At 40.9% G+C, this 16,403-nt stretch overlaps 1 protein-coding gene across 1 annotated transcript in view; it reads right to left on the bottom strand.

The window, feature by feature from the left end:
• The window catches only part of PHACTR2 (phosphatase and actin regulator 2), a gene marked incomplete at both ends in the record, with an annotated part of 126,649 nt that extends 110,686 nt beyond the window's left edge, over window positions 1–15,963 (bottom strand). Inside the window, one exon of the mRNA XM_079550336.1 lies at window positions 15,840–15,963. Coding sequence (XP_079406462.1) covers window positions 15,840–15,963 — 124 coding nt within the window. The remainder of the gene's footprint in view (window positions 1–15,839) is intronic.
• Window positions 15,964–16,403: the final 440 nt, after the last annotated feature.

Raw genomic sequence — 16,403 nt, forward strand, 5'->3', positions numbered from 1 at the left:
CCTAACTGAAACAGTGAGACTGCACAAACACTCAAAAAGGGACTGAATACATATTACAGGTCAGGCTGTGATATGTCTTTCCTTCCTCAGTTAACTATTACCCAAAATGCCCTCGTTTACTGTAATATGCCTTTCACCTGAGCATCCAATTCCAGGGTGTCGTGCAAGGCAGTTCAATTCCTTTTGTTGCAAACAAGTCAGCACTGTTTTTCTGGAGTGGTAATCATACCTAAAAAGAATTCTAAAGTGACATTTGTATGGCATTGTTCCTTCTATTTTCCCTTTACAATAGCACCCACTTTCATTGCAATGCCTATTTGGTGTGCAGTCTGGGATGCTGTAATTAAATACTGCACACAAGTCTTTATATCAAGGCAGCAACAAAGGTGTAGGATGGCAAACGATGTATCCTGCTTCATTTATTTCTAAAAATAACAAAATTTCATCAGGAACATGCTGCTTGAGTTTGCCTAGAGAGTGTACTTAGAAGTGAAGGGAAAGCTGCCGCCTTGAGAGGGATATGAAAAGCTCATTAAAGCTGTTACAAAGGGTGGTTAGGTATTTTAGAGCTACACTGCCCTTCTCTTTACATTGCAGGGTAGAGAAGTGTTATCTGCTTTGCTCTGGTGAAGAACAGAATGCTATAGAGGGATCCTGAAAAAAATATCTGAAATATTTTTTCTTATCTGCATTATTAATAATGCTTGAATTATTAAAATGTAATGAATTTGAAATAGCCAATTACTTCACTTCTAATATCTTTTTCCTTTGTCACTGCAATCACTGTGGGAAATGGGATTACAATAGAAGTTGTTTCCTCTTTTATTTCCAATTTCCCATTTTGGTTTTCAGGCACAGGCATACTGGCTTCCAGTAATTGCCTTCCTCCAAATTTCTTTCTGTTTAGAGATGTGGGCATATGGCACAATCATACACAGCTGTAACTTCCGAAACTTTCTACTCTTACTTGGCCTCTCAGACCACAGGTTTTAAATTTGGGGAACTCTAAACTCCCACAGTTGTAATGTAAACATGAAATGGTATCACTCTATGTGGTACTTGCAGAATCCCTCCAAAGCTTTTTTTTCCCCAACTTGTTCATTTTAAATCTGTGCAAAACCATAGTGTTGGGTACAAATTATTGACAGCAATTAGCCTTTCAAGCACGTTGGAATTTTACCCATGCTTTATATGAAAATCAGCCCAAAGGATGAGTATGTTTGAGCTTGTGAAGACTGTTTTGTCTCTCTGTGTCATCCTCTGAAATGCTAGTAACTTTTCTGGCTTGCTAATGTTTGCAAATTACACATGGGTACTTTGTATTCCTACATTCAAACCAAAACTAAAGAATTGAGTAGAACTGGGTCAAGGACAGCCCTCTGTCAGATTCCACATGAGATGCCCTTTTAATCTGACAGAAAACTACTGAGACATATTTTTGAGAGAAGTTTATCAAACTGTTGTACACCCACTTTGTGGAGATTGCATCTAGTCTGTTCCCTTAGCTCATGTTAAAGTGTGGTCCCGTACAACAGCCTCAAAACCCCTCTGAATTCAAGACATGTCAAATCAAGATATAGCTAGTATTTTCCTTCAGTAGGCTACTTAACCCTCCAAATGAAGAAAATCAAATTGAGTTGTTCTACATTTGGTCTCATTTAATGATTGACTTCGGTCTTCCAAGTACTTGCTAACAATTCTACATATCTCATTCTGAAACTGACCTGTGATGAAACTGAGTATTCATGCTCTTGATCTTTTTTTACTAAACCCCAGTCCATGATCCTCTCCCTGAAAATCCTACAAACAAAGCACAAGGACCCACAGAGAGGCCTTGTAAAAACAGAACAAACAATGTAAGTGAAGTGGTTATCAAAAATCAGTTGAGATGGTACAAACTCTCAAACTGCTGCCACATGGTTTACAAGATAGGCTGGTGAAGATCGAGTTGACCTAAAAAAGTTGTGCTTGTCCTGTATATTTCAGTGAGCCTGTATTAAATAAAGGACCAATCCTACCAATGATTATCCATGTAAGAAATCAACCACACAGTCCAACTATCCTATGCACAGCTACACTAGTCCTATAATACTTCAGTAATATTTTTTGTCACTTTGAATTAATTATGCCACGCTTCATCTAGAAAGAAATGTTTAAAGGTAACTAAAGAAATAATATCATTTTTGCACTAGTCCAGTCCTCAAATAGGCTCTTATACTACAGAATTAACTATCACACTTTTATTTGATGAAAGAAAAGTTGAGTGCAATAGGCAAACATTCTAATCTGCTTAGCTAAGACACACGGACTCTCTGCTACAAATCTCCCACAGCCTTTAATGTCCAAATCAAAAACTAAATCACTTTGGAAATGTGGAAACTTTGGAGCTGTTAACATTAAAGGAAATGTTTGCATGCTATGTTGTTATAAAGGCTGCAACAAGCAGTGAAGTAGGCCACCTTATTTATTGCATCTTTATGTCAAGAATGCATCGGAATCCAAAATAGGTTAGTGCATAACATTCAAATCAGTAATGAAACTACTATGCTGTTAATGTCCTGACATAATGATGGTGTTTGTAAGGATACAACTACGCACTTTGAGACCTGGATGAACTAGACTCCGATAGTCCACAACATGAAGATCTACCACCTTGTTTGCCCCAAGGCTTTCAGAAAGCTGGTAGCAATCCTGCCTATTCTTGATCCACTGGAACTGAAAGACACCAAGCATCTCTTGTGGTTGCTGTGGAGTGAGGGAGTTTGGGCTCCTTAGTCTTGGAGGTGGTACAGTGGCTCTTCAGGGGTTGGTGGAGGTATATGACTGCTAGACGCTTATACTCAACTGGGACTCTGCTAATAAGGGTGCTAGTAAGGGTGCTTCTTTTTTTTTTCTTTTTTTTTCCCCCCCCCCATGCTAAATTAATCTGCACATCTCTGTGGAAGGTGGCCAGAACTTACAAATGTAATTTACTGGACTTTTGATTTTGTTTGTACTATTGTAATACCATTATTTTGTAGGCCATGTGGTACGTTCTATAAAAATGACTCAGTGAAAAACAACTGAGACATTTTCATGATCACTTCAGCCAGTACTGAATAAATTATTGAGAGACATTTGGGTAATTTCGTAAGACTGTTCTTTTCACATTACATTTAGAAAACAATAAAGCATGAAGATATGTCACGGAAAAATTGCTTTTGGTAACTTGTAGTTATATATATGGTGTTTATACTTGCCTTTCTTCTCATGTAAAAACAATTCAGATGCACATGTACTAGCACATTTGAATGCTTTGATGTTATTTTTGATATTTATCAATTGTATGTGAACCACTTAGAATTACCAGGGTGTTTATAATGAAATAGTCTAAAGGCAAAAATCTAAGCAGGCTATCCTCCTTCAAGAATAAATAAAGAAAAAAAAATTATATATATATATATATATATATATAGCCACAAAATTGCTCTTAGATTGGAAATAATGAGTAACTTTTCTGTTTTAGACTTCTGGGGAAAGTCATTCCAGTTCCAGAATTCATGTTTTGAGAGAAAGAATTCCTATATTCACACTCTTTCAAACCAGTCAAAGGATTCTATATCTCCTTTAGTGCTGCATACATTATATTTAAATCTCCAGCAGGCCAGGAAAATGTCAGGGAAAGCAGCATCTGCTTCAATGCACAATGCCAATGAAGGTCCTAGAGGTGTGTTTCTGAATGTATCTTACAGATACAGATCCCACTGAGCTTGATTTTAGAAAATACTACTTCAAAGTTCAGAACATAGAAAAAAAAAAAAAAAACTCCAATTCTTTGTCATGGTTTCTTTTTCAGAAGACTACATAATAAACGAATAACTCAGCCTAAGAGTCTGCATTTACGATCTGGCTGTGAGTAGGGTCAAAGCACTGTGTATAAATACTGGAAAATCTGGTTCTAATTAAAGCAGACTTCTCTCATAATGAGTCAATGTCCAGGTGGGCAACAGGCTTCCCACAAAGAATAATAGCTCCCAAACAGTGCAGACAACAGACCTCACTCACCTACCTGCTGCTCAGCAGTTTCTTTGACGGATCAATACAGAAACTGCAAGCCTGAACCAAAGTACAGCAGAATCAATACTACAAGGAGATCCCGTTTCAGTGGGGCAAACAGTAATGTCCAGCCTGCAGCATTACCTGGGCTGAGTGAAGAGTAATGACTGATAAAAACACTTTGTATCATTTAAATGTACGCTTTATGGATTAAAAAAAAATAAAAGAAAAAAGCCTTCAGGAAATTTAAAACAATGCTGTGCTATCTGATCCTACTTCAGTTTTATGCTTTTAAATACAGCTGAGTATGTGTTTAAAGACACTGAAACTAATAATGATTCTGCTGGGTATCCATCTCCGAAACACAAACGGCTCAGAATCTATTAATTCTGCTGCAGTGGGGCTTGTGACTTGACAAAAGCAGCCTATGTTTTAAATCCTCTGCTTCGCAGGAAAGGCCAGCGATCCAGGCAGCGAGGCATTTGTCGATCAACATAACAACCGCCCCATCTAGCGCACCAGCCTCGCAGCAGCCTCGTCTCATCTGCGCATGCAGCTTCTCCCAGCAGCACGCCTTGAGATGGGAAGCTGAAACATCTGGATAGATATGTGCGGGCAGCGAGGGGTATCACCGAGGGGGAGGTGCTGCAGGCGTAGCATCCTTTGCACTGATAAATCCGGGCATCCTCACAAAAGCCAAAAAGCTTCGCTTCTCCAACTTTTTTTTTCCATTTCCCTATTCCTACAGCAGGAAAGCTAGCTGTGTTGTTGGGCCTTGTGAAACTGGAAATACCACGAGCGAAAGAAATAGAATGTTCCATTTCCTTGTAGATCCTTTATAAAGGAAAAAAACAAAAAAAGTTTACCCATGAGTGAAACCCTTTTCAAGAAATTCTACAATCTAATGGATTAAAAATACCAGCCTGAAGAATGAAGGAGGCAGATTCAAAAGGCGGTTTGTTGGAAATAAAGAGGAAGAGGCAGATAAGAATCAAATTATTTTTCTAGGTTTTTAAAAAAAAACCAAAGTCATTTGCTCTGTTAGTGGACATAATGGTGGGATCACTAAAGAATCATCAAATAATTGAATGAAATAATGCTGTTCCTGTTGTGGTTCTTTCACGTTTTAAACCCTCTCCATTTTCCTTTGTTATCTGAGTCAGTACTTTTTCCCTCCCAGATTTTCCCAAACCTTTCCTAATCAACCCCACCACAATAAAAGCAGTAGCTGAATAGAGGGTGCTCAAATCGAAGAAGTGCCAGTGTGATCCTCAGTACCACTGCCAGAAGGAAGAGGTGGAAGTAGCCCATCCTTAGCTAGTTAGAGACAAGGCCAGGTCCTACTCTCAACCCCCAAGGAGACCCTCTGGCATGAAGCTATGCTGCCTGGATGTGTTTCTGCTCCTCAGGTGTACTTTCACAGGGGTTTTACAGAAGAAAAAGTAGAAATCGCTATATAACATCACCTACTTTGAAATGGTTACAGATGCTTTCCATTTGCTTCTTGTTTAATTTCCCTTAGAAAACAATCTCGCAGTACTTAGGATAGCACATTTATTTTGATAATTACTAAGCCTGTACAATCACAAAACATGTGATTAAGGACTGTAGTATTGAAATAAGTGTCACCTTGTCTTTGTAAAGCACTGCAAAGGGAACTTCCTGGGATAAAAGCTGCAGCAGTTTACTGCAGCCTGAGCCAAAACCCTTTGAAGGCCATGGCAGCACTGCCAGCCACAAGCATACATGAATCAGGCCTCCAGAAACATCAGGATGACAAAGAAAGAATATTATAACTTAATTTGAAAATTAATTAAGAAAATAGAACAGTAGATTGCTATATCATAGAATCATAGAATTGCTCAGGTTGGAAAAGACCTTCAAGATCATCGAGTCCAGCCACAACCTAACCATACTACCCTAAATAACAACCCTCTGCTCAATCATGTCCCTGAGCACCACATCCAAACGCATTTTAAACACATCCAGGGATGGTGACTCAACCACCTCCCTGGGGAGCCTATTCCAGTGCTTAACAACCCTTTCTGTAAAGAAGTGTTTCCTGATATCCACCTAATCTTACCCTGGTGCAACTTGAGGCCATTTTCCCTCATCCTGTCACCTGTCACCAGTGAGAAGAGACCTTTCAGGTATTTGAAGAGAGCAATAAGGTCTCCTTTTCCCCAGACTAAACAGCCCCAGTTCCTTCAGTCGTTCCTCATAGGGTATATTCTCCAAGCCCTTCACAAGCCTTGTTGCCCTTCAACCCTCTTCTTCAGTGCTGCTACAGAAATTCCTAGGCTCAGAACAAAAAAATATCAGGAAATTACACTCTTTAGAGCACTGGCTAAGGAAGATATTCCATTAGAATAGACAAGCATGGAATTTTGGTTTCCTGAAACACCGTGGTCTTTGCTGCAGGAGTCCTGAGCGTCAGCATGAATCACATGGACATCTGGCATCCACCAAATGCCAATGAAACAGGCTTTTTATTTCTCCTCAGTACAATTACTAATCTGGCCAAATAATGTTCATACTAATCCCACTTTGCTTCAAAACATGTAAACCATTGCTGCAACAACTCTGTTTCAAGAAAATTAAGCTCCCATTAAAAATGGAGATTAGACCTATTGGAAGGCATGCATATTTTGGTAGCTTTTATTGACATTTAAAAGGATCAGTATCAGAAAACATTCGCATGCATTTTTCAAACTCATATCCTTTTTATGTGCATAATCTGAAGTATCTAATCCTGAGTCAGACATAAATGCATATTTGCCTTTTGCAGAGGTCCTTCTGGATTTTTTCCCCCAGTTGTTATGATAATCAATGTTTTTACAAAAGCTTTTTGAATCAAATGTCATTTGTTTCATATGTGATAAGCACAGAGTTTAGTTTTCTGGCTTATTTCCATTATAGGGTGTATGTAATTGAGACAAATTCACCAGAGCAGAAGCATGGAGTTCCAATAAGCATCAGGTCTCAATCAGTGTCTCCCTGGCATCACATCTTCAAAACTAATTTATATGGCAGACAATGTTTAATTAATGGACTTCTCACTGTCTAAAATTCATCTAAATATCACGTAAATATTCTAAATATTCATCTAAGTTCATTGAAGTTTATGTTTATCTTAACCCTATGGTAAAGGAGCAACTCTTCAAAACACAGAGTAAGAATTTCCTTTGTTTTTCCACTTCGCTTCTTTCATCTTGTTATCTGCTATTTCTTGGCTGCTTCAGAATTCTTCCCATCTCTCTTGCTCTCCTCTTCCTTTAAAGAGGCTGGAGAAGAGGATGCTTTACTACAGATGGAGGGACACTGATGTGGCTCTTCCATCCAGCCAAAATGTCTTCTTAACCTACAGTGCACTTGGCCAAAACACACGATAATAAAAACCAAACTAAAACACATCACCAACATCCCCCCTTCTCCCCCCCAAAAAAAAACCAAAAAAGAAAAAGCAAAAAAAAAAAAATCCCCACAACTGCAAAAGACCCTGTTCTCTGCCACTGATGAACCATTTTTTCAGCAGGGTGGTTTTCCCTGGCCCCCCAGCCCAATAAATCTCACTCCCCTTTCCACACATCCCCTTCTATGCTTGCACTTTTCCAGTGTTGGCCTAGAACTAGGACAACCAGTATCTTCCTTACACACAGAGTTTACAAATTAATGCAATGATGTTGCAAAAGCCGTGTGCTCCACTGAGTTATTTTTACTTGACAGGAACTGATGATACCAGCCATAAGTGTGCTTCTTGCAATAGATGATTTCTAATTTTAATAAACGACAACTTCTCCAGCAAAACATGCTGAACTGACAATATAATTACACAGTCTGCTTTGAACCATGTTAGAAGATACTGGCCTTTTTGCCTGTAAATAGAGAGAAAAATGATTAATATGTGCATTTAATCTGATACTAAAAGCTCTTTTAGAGTTTAAAAACATTTGTCTGTAGTACTGTCCTAGAGAAAAACCTGATGTGCATGCACCCAGTGCTAAACAACCATACCACACAGAGAAACGGGTGCTGCTGTGAACTGAAATCACCTACACAGTCGTATGTACATTAACTTGCTCAGTATGAGAAGACTGGACAAAACCCAGTCTTAATAAGAGGAAGTTCTGAAAAATAATGCATTAGTCCTTTGGAAATCTTTCCCCAAAATTATTTGTGCTATTTGCAAATAATAAAAAAGTAACTTTTGTTTAATTCTCAACTTCCAAAGAATAAGACAAAATTCATAGCAGATGTGCCTCCAAAGACTTAAAGAGCTGGGTGGCAGCATATTTTCTGGTTTTGTTATTTGCTGAGATAAACATTATGTGAAATATCCATTTTGTTTCCAGCAAGACATTACAGAGGCATAATCAGAACCCCAAAGTCAAATGGATGAAGAGAGATGCTGTGTCACTGGGGAGCTGTAACTATCCCTCTCTGCTCACTCCAAAAAACATAGAGCTGAGAGTCTATTCAGAGAAACACTGTAAAACTACAACCCAAATAATGAAAGCAACATGCTCCATCCTTGGGGCTAGAGCTGTTAACATCATGTCTTGAACGTCCTCAGAACCGCCTCTCGTCCCCCATGGGTTACACTTGCTGCAGCTGTATAAGCAGAAGGGCGTATTTCAAATCCAGCCACTCTGAGCTTGTCAAAACTGCCTTTAATCAGAAAACAAAATCAGAATTATATCTTGTAGACAGTGCCTGTTCATGCTGTGCTTTGGTAGCAGTCATTCTTCTTCAGATAAAAAAAAACCTCACTGTATCATCGGTGGTTTAAACCATTAACATTAGCTGTCAGCAGCAACACTGGGCAACAGTGAAAATAAATGAAAATAGCAATAAAGAAAGATGACTGCTAATTATCCTATCACTCACAAAGTTACAATATAGCTGCCGCTGTTTGAACACAAAGAAGGCCTACAATTAGGACATATTCCACTGCAAATGTACCACAACCCCTTCTTTACTGTGCCTGCAGGTGATACAAGACAACATTTCAACACCAACTCTAGACAGTGCCTGTAATTTTCTTGAGTATTGTGTATATTAGCCACAGATGAATCTTAAAAGCTGTGATTCTCCCCCCAGAATGGAAAAAGAAAACATGCATACATCGGGGTGCCTTTGTTCAGCATGCTTTCTAGGCCTTGGCTCCATGGAATACCGAGTGTCCTTCCAAGGATTTTTAATAACATAAGGATCATGCCAGAGTTCAGCCTTTTCCTGATCCTCACCACCAGAAAAAGCCCTGTATTAGAAAGGCCTCGTTTGTTTTTTAGCTCCCATGTTTGTGTGAAGAATTTTTTTTTTCTTCCCAATGAATTCCTAAAATTGAATGAATCTCTGCTCAGCCTGTACAAACTCTGACCTCTATCTCCCTGTGTCAGACAAAAAAATAAGCATTTGTCTGCAGGTTTCTCACATCTCAGTCTCTGCAGTCAAAGACCCTCCAATATTTGGGAAGTACTGGAGTGCATCACGCTTGAATGGGTGGACCTCAACCTAGGAAACACACAGCCAGGCCTACCCAAGGTAGGTACCAAAATTGGTACCAGGGCTACCAATTAAATGCAAATGGGCTTAAGTTTAAGAGAAAGCTCTAGAATATGCTTAATTAGAGCTTGCGCTCAGTGCCACATTTTCTGAAAAATAAGACAAATTACTGAAAATAAGATCCCCATTTCAATGAGAAGTGATGTAAATGTAGTGTTTTAGCATATGCCACCTGTGGTAGAATGCTTCCTCTTCCACATTTAACTCCCAGCCCCCAGCTATTTGGCAGTATATTTCTCTGAATACACCAGTGGTTTTAACACAAGAAATAACATTAAAAATAAAAAGGGAAACCCGAACCTTGACACAGACACATAGAAAAACAAGAGAGAAGAGGGGTTAGAAAAGCATCTTAGCACCTAAAGAGGCAGTGGTTTAAGTTGCTTCTTAGCCACAAGTCTTATAAAGTACTATAACCAGAGAGCAAGGCAGACTTGCAAAGTTTATTCGTGTTGAGTTAATAAGGGAGTATATTAGAGTACTTGATATATACTCATATTAAAAGTATTTGATACTGATGAAAGTTGTTAACATTCTCTATTTCAGCCTTTCAAAGCTCGAAAATCTTGCTAAGACTCAGAACAGCACTCAACATTCACGCAGTACAGTGTATTAGAAGACCAATTCTTCATCAGAGCCATGCTACAGGGACGACTCATCTCAGTTGACCACAGTGGGGAGTGTTGATTGCCTATAAACTCTGTGTGTTTCACATCATGATGCTTTCAACATGAACAAAAAGCAAGAGCATCTGTGGTGATGGTTCTTAAAACTGACAAATCCACAAAAAAATTAAAAAGTAATTGAGCTCGGAAGAAATTAGCATTTTCTCTTTTCTTCTGGATATTTTTCCTCTTGTACCATTTGATTTGTATGTGGAAAAAACTTCGACATCTGTTAAAAATAGCAAAATTCCAGGTAAAATGCTTGGTTAAAAAAAACTTTACAACTGAAGACATCTTTGCCTTCTGCTAGAAGGCAATAAATTGAGTGAGAATCACTACACGCTCAGAAGCAGGACCCATTCTGTTGTTAGCTAAAACTGAAATCCTACTGGATTGCTGGCACTGAAAACTTTCCTACTCCAAAAGTAAAAAGGAATAAAAATGTGAATTCTACACCAGTCTTCCAGAAATCCGGCAGCCATCTCCAGCCCTTTGACCTTAAATGGTGTCCATCCCCCTGTCTGTGAAATAAAGGCCAGAACAGCAGGCTGGGGGAGGAGAAGAAATGGTGTATGATAACAGTGGATTGGATCGATGAAACATTTAGATTTGAAAAACAAATACTGTTAGGAACAAATTGCTTACATTCAAGAGCAAAAACTCTTCAGCCACTTTTTGATCAACTCACCCCAGCTTCAGACTTGAAGTTCAATCTGATACTAAATGGTTACTTGCTGGAAGCCACACATCAGCAGGAAGTGCTAAATGCCAAAGGGCCTTGAGAAACTAAACATGCGGTAGCAAAATGCTGAACAGATCACAGACTGAGCTACTGATCTGATGCTGCAAAAACATGCATTCAGTCATATGCTGCAAATGTTTGTAAACTAATTTCTACTTAGACAACAAACATTATTACCACACTCATAAAATACTTTTTTCCATCTTAAGTCAGAATGTTTGTTTGTAAAGATGCTGTACCAGAAACTGCATTACGTGTGTGATACGTAGTATACATACATGCTTTGCATTTTTAAATATTTGCCTTCCTTAATCTTAACTCTTTGACTGGGCTCATCTCAAGAATTTACTCCAATTATTCTGCAGGAGCTGGTGTGGAACAACGTCTTTTATGCCTGTACAAAACAACAGATTCTTCCTTGTATAATGCTGTAAAGAACTGTGTTAGAAATGGCAGGCCATGTTCTGGGGAACAATGCCTCCCTGCACGTCCATCAAATCTTGTAAACAACAACAGTTTTCAGGGAGACTCAAACTTTTTCAATTTAAGCAAAATATTTTGTTATTCCTGCATTTTTCCCTCAGCCCACTTGAGAAACTGTAAGTTACTTGTCTAAGCATGTTCCAGATTTTTACAAAGAAGGAGATGCACCAATTGTGTAAGTATGTGTCAAGTTGCGCATGATTTAGATTGCTTCCTGTTCCTGACAGTTTAAATTTTCAAAGTGAAGGGAAAATATAAATGTGGGTTTAGGGAAATGGCATGGCACAGTCATGGTTGTTGAGTTTAGTTTCTAAATCCACAGGAATTATGTTTTAACTTTGTCTGTAGTTTTCTACCCTGAATCACATGCCTTATCTTGCATCTGCCTTATCTTTTATTTGTTTTCAACAAGTCCAGATTGATAGGGATGGAAAATGATGTTTTCCTTTAACTTTTATATTTCTGTATTACATATCAAAACCAGCTGCTTTACTTGCTAGCATATTTCCACATCATGAGGGTGTGCCCCTCTCATCACCATGGGATGAATGAAAGACACAATCTTTCTAACAGCCCTCCCAAAGCACATCTGATGTCTTCTGTGCAAACACTAAACTTGATTCCCATAGGCCTTAGTAGTACTCTTGCTTAGCATATATGGCCATAAGATTGAAGAAGCTGGAATCTGTATAGCTATTTTGGCAAATGTTCATACAAGACTGGAGAGAAGTACAGGAAAACAAAAGCACCTTCCTATCTACTCTTCATTTATCTTTTTCCCAAGTTTTATGCCCCCAGGAAGCCAAGTCAACATATACAATGATAATTATCCTTCCTCCTCACCCGGCACCAGCTGCTCTGATGCTCTGGTCACCACATGAACTCTTCCTCAATTCTCCACAGAAGGAGGTGACTTTAAGCCACCTTTTCACCCACTCTACTCTGCAGTTAGTAGGAGGTGTAATCCTAGCTGTGACTCATCATCACTTTGAATAAGTTAACCTGCAAAGAACCATTTTGACACAGAAAAAAATCTAGAGTAAACCTGGGATGTACAAGCTTTGAATTTTGACTGCCATTTCACTCAGCCTTTCACTGTTTGCATCTATGGTATGGTCTGATACAACTGTGAACTGCTGTCTGAATTCTCAGTTGTTTTTTTTTTTTTTTCCATCTGTCATCAGAAAAGCAGGAAAAAAGGGATGAAAGGAATGGAAACAAGCATCTGGCCGTCACCTCTGGAACTGAAAGGTGCACTTCATAGCAGTGGGACAGATTATCTGAAAGGTCTGCTTCACACATAGTACCTTAGATGGAATGGAGACATTGGGTTTTTTTGACTTCTGGTGCGAGAAGTTCCCTTTTCACAAAAAGGCACGTCGCCACAAACCTCAACATATTCTGAAAAAAGTGCAAGACCCTTTGCTTCAGGCCCTACAGCAAAACCCACAACAAGAGAGCAAAGTGAAAACTGAGTATGTGGACATGCAGATAAAAAGTTGTCAGGGTGACACATTGGCTGTGCACCATGGCAGCAAGGGCCCAAGCTTTGAGGCTGTCACAAACTAAACCACAAGCAGCCGACACAAGCAGCAGCCTGCCCCCTGCTTCAGCCCTCCGCTGTCTGAGAGCTGCCCTCAGCCCCACACCACCAAACTTAGCTTCTGAATTATTTCTGGGGAAGCATCTGAACAGTACTTGCATTTCAAATGCAGTTCAAACCCTGCCTACACCAGGCAGATCAATAAACTCACCTAGATTCACCCACCCTTCACATGGTTTTTAAGTCTAATCACTCCATATGGAAGGCTGCTTAAGGGTACGCCATCCAAGCAGTGGTCTTGGAGCAGCAATGATGCTGCTCTGAACTTTAGAATAACATTTTTCCTCCCCAGTCTCCTAAAGATGCTCTTACAAAGCAGCCCTTTGTCAGGCAGAGTGTTCAAGTGACTCAGTTCTGCCTTTCACAAAGCCTATGAACTTGGATGAAACTACGTCTTTTCAGAGTATGAATCAAAAGCCAAAGTTGTGTCACCCTTCCTCGTGATGAGGATCACCTTTTTCTCCCCAGGGTCTAATGAGAATTAGTGTCTGAAACTAAAGGCTAAGCCTGACACCACAACAGATGATGCGATGCAGCCCAGAGAGGGAAATTAAGTGATCTTCTACCACTGACTGTAAAAGAAAAGGCTTGCTTTAAGAAAAAGGGAAAAACAGAAAATATACTATTCTCACAAATTGGATCACAGCTGGTGAAGTGAGATACTGCACAGAGATACAAGGAAGTTGCTGCTCTCAGCAAAAGCTAGCAGCAGAGGAAGGAGAGGGGGTAAAAGAGCAAAGGGAGCACAAACACTGGGAAAATCTCATCAAACTCATTGTACTAAAGAGATATGTGCAGTACTGAACTGGAAAAGCAAACAGATGGGTTTTTCATGGTATTGTCAAAGATGCTTTTAGAAATGCTGTTCTGTTTTCCTTAGCCAGAAGGGTCTCTACAATTACTGTCTCTTGACAGATGCTGCACTGAGAATGGCGAGTCAGGAGGTAGCAAAATGGCAGCACACTGTGCTAATGGGTAATGGGCTGGTAGGTACCAACCCATTGCTGGCGAAGCACGAGCAGACAAGTTGTCTTTTCAACCAACCAACGTCAGAATCTGGAAAACGAAGGCAAATGAACAGCAGAAACTGCAACTTGTGACTTTCGAGCTGGAACTGAACCACCAGGAATGGGCAGCAAGCAAATTTTTTGTAGGTTATTTAAAGTTCAGGTTGTTCTTTTCTAAGTTCAGCAGCTGGAGCACGGGTAACATCTGATGCGAATGGCCTACTTGAAATTTGGCAGGTGGTACAGGCAAAGAGGTAGGAGCAAAAATATTAATAAGGCTTATACAGATCGCCTAAGTGCTTCACATTTCTGTCCCCATTATGCTTGCTCTCCAGGTTAGTGGGGGAATGAGAGAGGTTATTTTAATGGCATCTCTGTACCACCGTGTTAAAAATTAAACAGCTTTCAATCTTTAATGCGTGTTTTTCTTTTTAAAGGGGGAATCAACAGTTATGTGCCAGCATGTAAGTATCTTTGTTGTGCACTATGAGCACCTGGAAAAAAATATGGGAAGCAGCAATTGGGAGGATATAGAATGAAAGAAATGATTTTTTAAAAATAATAAAAACCAGGAAACTTCTCATTTGCTGGCAAGAGGCACATCCTCAAAATTAAAATAAGAAAAAACCAAGTGAGGCAAAAAGGAGGCCTAAATTATCTATTTGAGAAACTGCAAATAACATATCTTTGGAAAAACTGTCATTTTATCTCCACTTGATTTGCTGTTCTCATATAATGCATCCAGTTCACTGCCAGCAGTCTTGAAAGTCAAGTTGATAACCAACATACTTTAACTTTGACACAGTCTCAGCCATGTCTTAACCTGGTCACAGCAGGACACATCACCACAGTGGTGGACATCTTGTACACAAATGAAGTTGTAGGGTGTCGTTCATTCATGTTGCACAATACATCTCACACCTAGAAGCAGCCCTTTCTAGTTCGATCACACCACTGGCACTTCCTCCCTCTCCAAGACCTAAATATGCTTGAGTAGACCTTACAAGTAGACACAGAAAAATGTAAAGCAGAAAAAGATGTGTGGAAAATGGCACATAGGCTTCTTTTCATTGGTGCTCCACTGCAGACCCAACCATGCACCATGCTGCCCTGACTGCTGGCTTGACATGCACCATGCTGCCCTGGTGCTGGGGAACAGGAGGTCTCTGTGCTCTCTGAGGTGCTCTGCCTCACTCAGACACAGTTCCTGGTGCTGCTGGGGCTCATGGGCATCTCTATATGGGTGCATCCAGAACACCTGCATCACCAGGGATGTGTGCCTCCTGCCACCTCAGTCAATGGAGAAGTGCTGGTTTGCAGCCAGGCAAGCCCATGTTTCTAAAACGTGCTCAGCAGCACAAACACCAGAATTTCATGTTCCTTAATATCTAACCTCAGAAAACAGCCTGAGTGAAGAGCAGCCTCATCCAAGCACGTATTTATTTCACTTTGGCCACTTTCAGTCGGCCACACTGCAAACTCAGGTCCTCGCTTCCTCTCCTTTACAGAGCAGCGTTGTTCTGCACACCGCAGGAAGCCTACTTTGGGACTACTCCCAACCCAAAGCATCCCGCGTGCGATGCAGGGTTAACTCCTTCAGGAGGAGCACCGCTTCGCCCCACCTGTTAAGGCAGTTCGGGAACGGGATACCCCTTCCCGAAGCCCCCAGCCCGGCTCATCAGGCTCTGCGAGGGTTGAGCCGCCCCTCCCCGCTCCCTCTTCTCCCCGCACCCCGTTACCTGAGCCCCCCACGCCGGAGCGGAGCAGGCAGCTCCTGCGGGAGGAGGAGAAGGAGGAGATGTCGCTCTGGGAGCGGCCGCGAGGGCCGGGCAACGGCCAGGCGGGCAGCGGTGCCTCCGCCATCGGGGAGCCGAGGGAGGGAGAGCCCCGAGAGGGAGGGAAAGTTTGCGGAGGAAGAGCCGCCCCTCCGCTCCGACCGCCCCGACGCGGGGCCGCCCCGCTAGGAGGACGGTGGGGACTTGGGCATCCAGGAAACCCTGTACCCCATCCATCTTTCCCTCCGCACCCCCCGAGAGCTGCAAACCCAAACTCCTAGTTTCGTTTTGTTTTGCCGGGCGCTTGCAGACTCTCCTTCAGGGCCAGGTTTGCCCCACATCGCACAGGCACTACGTTCCCCTGATCAGAAAGTTTTCTACCAAGTCACAGGAACTAGTCCTAAGTTTCTCACTGAATCCCATACAGTGTGTTTCGTTATAATTGAACTTTACAGCTCACAGATGTGCTGAGGGCCCTTCCTCTCACTGGAGATGGCAGCAGCTGTGCATGAGCAGGCCGGCTGGTGG

This window comes from Tetrao urogallus (genome assembly GCF_951394365.1).
Source record: "Tetrao urogallus genome assembly, chromosome: 2".
NCBI classification, from domain to species: Eukaryota; Metazoa; Chordata; class Aves; order Galliformes; family Phasianidae; genus Tetrao; species Tetrao urogallus.